Source organism: Zootoca vivipara, chromosome 5 (assembly GCF_965207765.1).
Source record: "Zootoca vivipara chromosome 5, rZooViv2.hap1.1, whole genome shotgun sequence".
Taxonomy (NCBI): Eukaryota; Metazoa; Chordata; class Lepidosauria; order Squamata; family Lacertidae; genus Zootoca; species Zootoca vivipara.
The window spans coordinates 16,966,813-16,976,549 of NC_142588.1; the positions used below are offsets into that span (position 1 = coordinate 16,966,813).

Consider the following 9,737-nt stretch of genomic DNA (forward strand, 5'->3'; position numbering starts at 1 on the left):
TCAGTTTGCCATCTGCAACAAGGATAGTAAAATTGATGAACCATACGAGATTGCGAGGATTACAAGAAAACAATGCATCATAATGGCTTGGAACACTTGAAAGCTAAGTAGCATCGTTAAGACCTGTCCTATCACTTAAGTAGGGTGTTCAGGGGAGCAGAGCATAATGGCATCTAAGCAAGAAGGGGCAAATATTCAAATAATTTCTGGTATACCTTTCCATGTATGTGTTGAAGGCAATTCAGGAAAAAAAAAGAAGTATAAGTGACAATAACTAAACTCAGTAAAGCAAAGCAAAGTGTAAATAAAGCCGCATCAGAAAACAGCAGCAGAAATTTCAAAGACATCAGTTTCATAAAACGTCTTCAGTAGAATATCCACGCAAAGAAAAGCTTTCCTCTGACACCTAAAAGAAAGCGTCAAGCAGACTTCTCTGGGGAAAGTTCCATAATCATTGTTCCAAAACAGAAAAGGCCTTGTCTCCAGTAGTCACCCACCAAAGCTCAGGCTGAAGACATCTAGGGCTGGTTTTCTGATGATCTAATGGGCAGATTCATAAGCGAGAGGGTGGTCCTTCAGACTGCCAGATCCCTTGGCACACTTACAGTTCAATGGAGACCAATAGGATTCACTTCCAAATAAACATGTTCAGACTGAGTTGTTAAAGACAGCAAGGAATCAACAGAAACACAAACTCATCAGAAATCTTTCCTGGGATGAAGTAAAAAAACAATGGGAAAGGAAACAGGAAGAAAGCCCCTAAAAGACTGCAAAATGCTAAGGCTTCAGTTTAGGGAAGGTACTGCAGAAGACAACTTTCATAGATTGCATACAAGGATTGGATTAGTTTTTTATTCACAATGCAGAGGAAAACATACTGTCAGTGTACTTTGCACTGGATCTGTTTTAAAATAACAGTTTGCCTTCATAGTAACTTGATCTCAGGGGGGGGGGGGGGTTGGATAGGAAGAACCTCAAACTTAATAAGCAGTTGAAGGATGCATGACTTAAAAGAGGAAAACAACGAAAGAGCCTAGTTGGGATCAACAGACATGCAGCTCTGTGTTCTTTGGAAAGTAGCAGACCCAAAACCTGTGAGCTGACATTCTTCAAAGAAGTTGCAGAATCATGAAAAAGAAAATTTCTGTCACATTCCTGCATTGATAAGACTAACAAGCTAAGCAATTCCCAAATAAGTAGCCATGTTAGGCTACTGGAGCCCACAAAGAATCCTATGGTACTTTAAATAATAACCTATTTATTGTGGCATAAGCTTTCATAGACTAATCAAAAGCTTTTGATCTGGCAAATAGCTTTTTAAGATGGGTGGTGTGGGAGGGTAACATATAGCTCTGTTCCACTGAACTGGTATTGCAGCCTGGACCGAAACTTCATTTCTCTTTCAAAGCAGCTCCCAGGAATGCTTTGATAAGTCCACAAAAGATGCTAGACTACACAAAAAGATTTACTAGTCTGCCTGCTCATACATGCCTGCACTGAGGACCTAAAGTTTTAAAAGAACCAACTTTCATAAAGTTTCTTACCTGCTTAGCTGGGGACCATTCTTACTCTAGACAAGCAGCTATTACAAACCACACCACTAATTGGCACTGGTATGCCAGTGAATGCTACTATAAGCTGATGTCAAATAGTAATATCAAGCACAAAAGTCCAAGACATGGCCACATTTAACAGATGGGACGGCATGGCAGGGGTATCACAGGGTGATGTCATTGCAGCATCACTAAAGCATTGGGTTACATTGGGAAAGGTACCACTAGGGGGTGGGCTAGGGAGAACGATCTGACTGTGGCAGGGTGCAGATTCACAGCAAAGGTTGGCCCAAGATTCAACAAATTTTTTTTTAAAGCAGTGTAACTTGAGAGCATGTTCTGGGTATTTCCATATCTCATAATCACAGAAATATTATTTATTTGTGTGTATCCCATCTTATTCCATCAAGTTCAGAAAGTGTATCATGCACCATCACAGTTCCACATCAGAGGACAACAGATATGCAGCTATTGTACTATGTTTTAAGTTATTTGCACCACGAGAATATTTACAAATGGGTCTGAAGTCACTTGTTTTTGAAAGCAATCGATATGATTGCCTGGTGTTCACAACAGACTCTGCCAGGTTCTAACCCCTTCTTCCTTTGATTATTCTGCAAACTGCATCACACATAAAATGACCTGACACAGAATGATACTGGGATAAGTAATGGCAGATTTATTAACAAGAGACTCCCTAAACTTGTTTTCTAAATAAGACCCATTATACACATGCCACTTAAAGATCCTTGGGACCGCTCTTCTGCTGTTAGCATGCATATTTGAAATGCAGAAATGAAGTTCTTATTGGGTTTTTAATAACTGCTGTCCTGGTAGGAACTTAGATGTACAATTTAATTTCAACCCTTCGGCAGATGCTTGTGTCACCTATGTGAACTGAAATAAAGTACACGAAGCACATTTTAAACCCTCCATCTGACACTGTCCCCCATAGCTATATACATTTGGTGGGAAGTGTAGCAGTTTATTTCCAAGTTCTGAAGCAGGAAAAGAGGTCACAGTACCTGTGGCAGAAGTCAGCATGCTCTGGCACTGGTTTTGCCCCCCGCGCTTAAACACACCCTACATGCAGATACACATCCTAACTGAAACACACATGCAACAAAGCCAAATGAGTGCCCCGTTTTCTTCCATGCCCATGATCACTTAATGACATCTATTAACTCTCCTTTCCCTTCATATCCCTGGATCAATTTTTTTTAAAAGGGTGAAAAGACCACATGTTTTTAAAAGAAAAGATAAGGCACTCCATAAAGGTGAAACTGCCAGCCTTGCCTTGCTGGGGCAGAGAGACTGCTGGACAGATAATTTAGGCAGGTACAGTTATACACCATACAGTGGGATTGCATCCAAGTTTGGTCCCAGGCCCAACGCACTATAGACCAGCATCCTGGCTAGCTAAGTAGGGGAGTGTCTTCCTCTTGCAGTACAGTGACATTTGAAGAAAGTACAACCACGGACAGTGACAATGCCCACTAACTGAAACAGAGGAAGATGGAAGATTCCCCCATCTGATAAAGTATTTTAACATGCATGTGTGACTTTGCTCCAAGTCTGGAAAACCAGTCTGGGGCTTTTCTGTTTGTTAATAACATAATACTGTATGTGGCGATTCACAGAGGTACGGTACTTAAGAAGAGACAGTCCCCTTCTCCCGGGAAACTTACCATCTAAATGTAGGAAACAACAGAGATAATGAAAATGCAAGAACACTTTTTAGAAACTTTCCAGGGCTAGAAAAGCCCAGTTGTCTTTTGAAGTTAATAATAGCACAATGCTGGTCAGCTTAACTCTCTCTCTTTTTAAAGCGATGGTGCTAAAAGTGACTGCTGGCTTGCTGAAGATCACAGAATCATAAATCTATAGAGCTGGAAGGGATCCCAAGGGTCATCTAGTTCAATGCCCTGAAAGGCAGGAATCTTTTACCCAACCAACGTGGGGCTCAACCCTAGGACTCTGAGATTGAGTCTACCCAGATATCTCCGTCTTCCTTCCCCACCTCCAGCCCCAGCGACACTATCAGTATTTATATCACCGAAGTTTAGGATATAGGTAGGCAATTCAATCGGCCTTACTCTGATCAGCCCATGTAATCATTGACCACAATGTCAACAGGAACTAAACCCACGAGCACGCGCGCACCTTCCCGCACACTCCCAAACGCGTGGGCAAGGGAGGGAAGGTAGTTTCCAACTGCAGAATTTTCACTGGACTGCAAATCCAAAATAAACCCCCCACAAACACCAGAGAGAGAGAGAGAGAGAGAGAGAGAGAGAGAGAGAGAGAGAGAGAGAGAGAGAGAGAGAGAGAACTCTAGATGGGAAACTGAAATCAACTTTGTTCCAACTCAAAGCGCATTCCAATATGACCACCCTGCTCGGAATGCTTCGTTTGTAACAGCCTAAGAACCATCAAGCAAGCAGTAAGCAACGCGTAAAAACCAGTTGTTTTCCCAACGTTTCTGTAGGACAAAATTCTGAACCGTTGCAGCGAAGAGTGCGCCTGGGTTCTTTAGATCTCCTGCATCTCTGACGCGGAAGAGAAACGTCTCTCCAGAGCCGCCTACCTACCCCCTTCTGCATAAATCTGCTAACTCGATTACCAAGCGCTCCACGTTTCAAAGGAGCAAGCGGTTAAAAAAAGAGGAGAAGGAATTTTAAAAAGCGCATTAGAGAGAGTCAAAGGGCGCCGAGGACGGGGGGAGAAAATACTTGCAAAGCATCATGGCGGTGCAAAAGTTTTCAGAGGGAGAAACTTTCCGCAAACTTTTCCCAGTTCCCTCCGCCGCCCCCCGTCCAAGCAAAGTCCAGCCCTTTCCAGCTCCATTTCAGAGGCCAAAACCACAACCAACCAGCTTATTTCCAAGTGGGGGTCAAAAATCGGTATTTATCATCATCATCATCATTTTTTAAGCGCTCCTTTCAGCTGGGGCTGAGTTGCAGAGGAAGGGATCGTGTTACCTCGTTCCTTTGGAGCTGGAAGAAGCTGTTAAGATAGCTGGAGCTGAGGGAGGAGCCCAGCTCGGCGCTGCTCTTGCTGGGGTAGCTCAGCTCCGGGTGCTGAGACGACGAAGGCTCCGGTCGGAAGGCATCGAAGGCGCTGGCCTGGTGCGTGTCTTGCAGGGATAGATAAACCCAGTTGAGCAGCTGCGCGGGCTGGTAGACGGAGGCAGCGCTGGTGTCGATGGCTGACAACAGGCTCATCCTTGCCCACCCGAAGCTGCCCTCTCGGAGATGGTCTTTCCCCCCTCCCCTCCCCTCTCTCGCTGGATCAACTTTCCTCCTCCTCCCTGTGGGGGATTTTTGCTACCCTGCACGGCTTCCTCGTGGGCCCCTACCAGAGGGGGTGGGGGAGAAGGGAGGGAGGGGGGCTCCTCTCCGTTTTCCTTGCGCCCTAAATCTTTCCAGCTCCCTTTCCCCCCCTTCCTGCCTTTCCTAAGGCGATCTGAGCCCTCCAAGCTCCAGCACGCCGTCCACCCCCAGCATAGCTGCTGATCTACGGTGGCAGCAGCAATAGCAAAGTTAGGCAGAAACTTTCTTTGGCTTTCCGTCCCCCCCTCCCTCCTTCCCTCCTTCCTCTCCTTCCCCGTGGCTCGATCCGCTATCTGTCTTTATTCTCACTCCCTTAGTCTCCCTGCTGGAGGGGAAGGGCGCCTTGAGTTATTCAGCAAACTCGTCGGGGCTGCCTGTAGGAACCCGACCATTGGGGAGCGGGGATGGAGGGGGGGACGGGCGGGGAGCGAAAAGGGCATTGGCTCGCGACAGTTCCGTGCAGGACCAAATTTAAATACGGGGGTTGCTGCGGGCCAATCAAAAGAGGGACCGCGCCTCCTTCCCTCTATTTCACCCCGCCCCCCTCGCTCCCGCCCCCGTAAGAACACAGCGGAATCCACTCTCTGCCTGCGCAGAGGAAGGCCGGCTTCGTACGTGACTGGAACTATAGCATCATAGTATCGCAGAGCGGGAAGGGACCCCAGCTGTCATCTAGCTGTTTGCAAGAGCTTTCTGAAGAATCCACCTCGTCCAGTGTCCTGACTCCAGCAGGGCCAGCCCAGGAGATGTCCAAAGGCATGCAAAATATTCCTGCATGAAAACGGGTTGGACTAGATGACTCTCATGGTCCCTTCTAACTCTGCCATTCTGTGCCTGCTTGCCAAGCCAGGAGCTGCCATTGGCCTCCCTTTGCTTCCCGACCTTCCAGTAACAGGCTTCCTTTGTGGTCTCCTTCCAATGCTTCTAAGTTTGCCGCCAGTGTGGGGAAGTCCATCCACTGGAACAGTTGTGGTGCAATGGGTGCAAGCCGTGGCACAGAATCAGGTCTATTACACCAGGACCACAGCCTTAACTCATACCAAACTTGCTGAAAAGGCTGGCCTACAATGCTGTTTTTTCATTCACCATTAATACAAAGCAAGAGAATGTTTTGTCTATAGCCTCTCTCAAACCTGGGCTCCTTGAGGGGAACTTGGCTCATCTGCAAATTAACCGTGTGAACTTTACAAAAGTTCAGATGCAAGAATTGCAACAAAAAACAGGAATACACACACAAGGCAAAATAAAGAGTTGCTCTCTTTAGCCTTAAACTGACACCATTCCCCTCGCTAGATTTGCTTTCATATTGCTGTAAGGTACATCAGCTGGAGCTCTGGAGCTGAAAGGTTCACTATACGTGAAGTTAATCAATAAACTAAATAAATAAATTGTGTCACAAGGCCAGTGGGCATGCAAAGCCATGCAGCTTTCTCCTGCCTTACCTCTGAAGTTTTAATCACAACACACACTTTGTCTGCAATTGTTAGCTAATTTAAAATTGTTTCAATCCTGCAATGCAGCCAAAGCTCCATCTCATTTCTGCTCCATACCCTAAGACCAAAGTGGGCAGCCAGATGTTGTTGGATTCTAATGCCCATCAGTTTCATCCAGTATGGAGAGCAACCATGAATTGTGGGAGCTGTACATTTCTCACACCACACCATTTTTTTATTGGTAAGAAATACATTGGGAATCAAAATGAAACAACTCCCAGCAGTACATTTATAATGTAGAATAAAAAGTAAAGGGGCCCCTGACCATCAGGCCCAGTCGTGTCCGACTCTGGGGTTGCGGTGCTCATCTCGCTCTATAGGCCGAGGGAGCCAGCGATTTGTCCGCAGACAGCTTCCGGGTCATGTGGCCAGCATGACAAAGCCGCTTCTGGCGAACCAGAGCAGTGCACGGAAATGCTGTGTACCTTCCCGCCGGAGCGGTCCCTATTTATCTACTTGCACTTTGATGTGCTTTCGAACTGCTAGGTGGGCAGGAGCTAGGACCGAGCAACAGGAGCTCACCCCATTGCAGGGATTCGAACCGCCAAACTTCTGATCAGCAAGCCCTAGGCTCAGTGGTTTAACCCACAGCGCCACCTGGGTCCCTAATGTAGAACACAACTGCTTTATAATATGATCATGGCACATCCAGAAAGTATAAAACAATGCAGCTACATAAGAACATGAAACATTCCCAAAATCTAATTATAAACGAGCCTCTTACAGATGTACCTTAAATGTGTATACAAACTCAATGAGCGGTGTGAGCTTGCGTTTGCAGAGTAATCTCATATATGTTGGGTCCAATTTGAGACAAACAAACTCATCTCCTCATCAACACAAAGAAGGCCTTCTCTTCTGTGATCTTTCATATTCTTCAGGGCTGAAAATCTCTGTTCACAACAGTATGTCATGAAGAACTGTAGAAGAATAGCTAACACTCTTGAAGAGAGGTATGGATACTGTTTCTGGTTGTATATCCCACCCAGGTTATTTGGATACTATACTACTGTATCCTATCCTATCCTATACTACCGTACACTATACCTAAACGTTTAAATGTTTTTTTCATTGTCCTTGAATCTTCTTGCCACACTTGCCATCCTCTCATGCCACACCAGTTTGGCATGCTACATCCTTTGAGAACCACTGGCATAAGACCTCCCCAGAATCAGTTTAGCCCAAGAAGCAAAGCACAGAATTGTACCAGTGCTAGGAGCCTTCTGCTCAGTTGTGCTCTGTTGTCACTGTGCAGCAGAGTATTGGATCAGGCTGAGTGTGATGATATCACCTGGATGAATGCACTTTGTCCAGTGTCCGAGTTCACTTTCAGCAAGGGCCACACATTACATTATTTTGGAGTAGGCTTAACCTTTTTGTTAGCATGAAGGAAATGGACTGTCCCCCAAAAAAGGGTAAAATTCCTGCATGTGTTTGGTTTGGGGATTATGGAATAACTTGCTAAACCTGACCTGTCCAGGAATCAAACTGAAAGTGGGTAAAATAACTGAGAAAGGTGCCGATCACATGCCTTTTGTTAAAAAAATAAAGAATTTAGCTTCCTTGAGTTTGTGGATTAGGTGTCATGTAACCAGAGGGAATCTGATGAAGGGGTGAACATATCGAGGTGTGATCTCAGGATATGAAGGAAGCACGCACTAGGATGGAGTGTTTAAGAAACTGGAATTCTGTATTGCATTTAAATCTCTGTTTATTTGTCTGTGCCTTTGCTTCATTAGGAGGAATACTTTTGTGTGCATGCAACCATTCTTACGTTCAATTTTTTTTAAAAATCCTTTTAGTAAACTTTTAAACTTGTTTCATAAAACCTTTTGTGGTTGCCTTTAATGTACTGCCCCTACGTCTATTGCCAAGTTCTACACATGTTCTTCAAGTGTTCTTGAGGAGACACAGGGGAATTTTAGGCTGGTTGGTGAAAGGCAGCCTTGTAGAAAAATGAACTCTTTCACCTGGTGGCAGCGAGAGTCCAATGGGGAGGGTGAGCAAGCAGAGTGGAATGCTCTGGTTTGGCCAGATCTCCTTTTCCGTCATGATACAGGGCCCAGGGTGCAGCTGCAGAGCTGCAAGAGATAGGGTATGTCTAAAACCACAAAATACAAATGCATCAAACAAGTCTGCAAACATGCATATCCTACGGGTACACTTGTCAGAGAGCAGGGATTGGCTATAACTCAACCAAGGTATTCACTGTGGCAAAGGTGGGTTTAATACAGTACATAATGTGTGAAATGGCCTGATTCTGTGTCGGGGGAGGGACATTGGACCAGAGGATGGAGGTTTCTGTATATGATGTGTCCTATTTATCACTCCACCTGTCTGGATCTGTTCCTGCAGCTCCCCCTTTTGAATTTCAAACAGCTTTCTTGGTTTCATTTTGAGAGGAAGCTTTTCACAGGCTCATATAAAGAAGAGCACTTCTTTTTTTAAGCCTTTTAGGTTTACTTGTGTTAGAAAACTCTTTGCAGAGATAATGTGTTCACCGTGATTTGGCACATACACAAAGAGATGCAAATTTGGGTTCTGTTCCTGGCCTTACCAGAGCTCAGGTTCGTAACCTAAGGCTTGTTAAAACCTTTGAGAGCAGCACAGATTTGCAAGAGTCTGTGCCAAGGCCTTGCATTATTAAGGCCCACAAAGGGCAAGAAAGGAGTGCATATATGATAAGATTTTATATCCCTTTTAGAAACCCTTGTGCATGGATTGCAACAGGATTTTTCAGAGGCAGAATGTGGCAGTGGAGGTGGTGGTGAGTTTGTTTAGAATCAGTATCTGGTTGAGCTGTACTTAATAGGGTTAGGAAACTGAAGGTTGGGGCAGTGACATAGCATGGGATGCCAGCGCCCAGGGCTGTGTGGAGGCAGTGGGAGGGAGGGATGGAAACATCTCTCACAACCACAGAGATAAGAAGAGTAATTCTGTTGTCTGGAGAGGTCACTTCCTGGTTCGCATGGAGAAGCTGTTTTCAACGGAGCCCATGAAAGTGCACAGCTGTACTGAGGCAGCACCAGAAGTTAAAAAGAGGTGCCAGAATGCCTCCCTTGTTCTCTTATAATGGCAATGGCGTCTACCTGAGAGGTGCCGGAACTGAGATTGTGTTTCTCTTTGCATCATAAGCAAAAATGTAGAACATTTTTCCTGTTTCAAAATAAGGCATTATTATTCCAAAGCATTTTTTTCCCTTAAAGACTGGGGTTCTTTTTTGCTTGGCTTACTGGATAAGTTTGAGACTTTCTCAACAGTATGTGAGATGCATTCAATGGCATAGATGGGAAAAGTGTGAAGAAAACTACTTTCTAAGGAAGTAAAGCCATGCACACACACACACACACACACACACA

The 9,737-nt window shown here is 45.1% G+C and overlaps 1 protein-coding gene across 2 annotated transcripts in view; it reads right to left on the reverse strand.

Annotated features, from left to right (window-relative positions):
• ZCCHC24 (zinc finger CCHC-type containing 24) overlaps window positions 1-5,997 on the reverse strand; it is a 118,344-nt gene extending 112,347 nt beyond the window's left edge. For both annotated transcript variants that reach the window (XR_015949976.1, XM_035138331.3), the window contains exon 1: window positions 4,535-5,997. Coding sequence is in view for 1 of the 2 variants with exons in the window: in XM_035138331.3 (XP_034994222.1) it covers window positions 4,535-4,777 (243 nt within the window). In the remaining variant the exon portion in view is untranslated. The remainder of the gene's footprint in view (window positions 1-4,534) is intronic.
• Window positions 5,998-9,737: the final 3,740 nt, after the last annotated feature.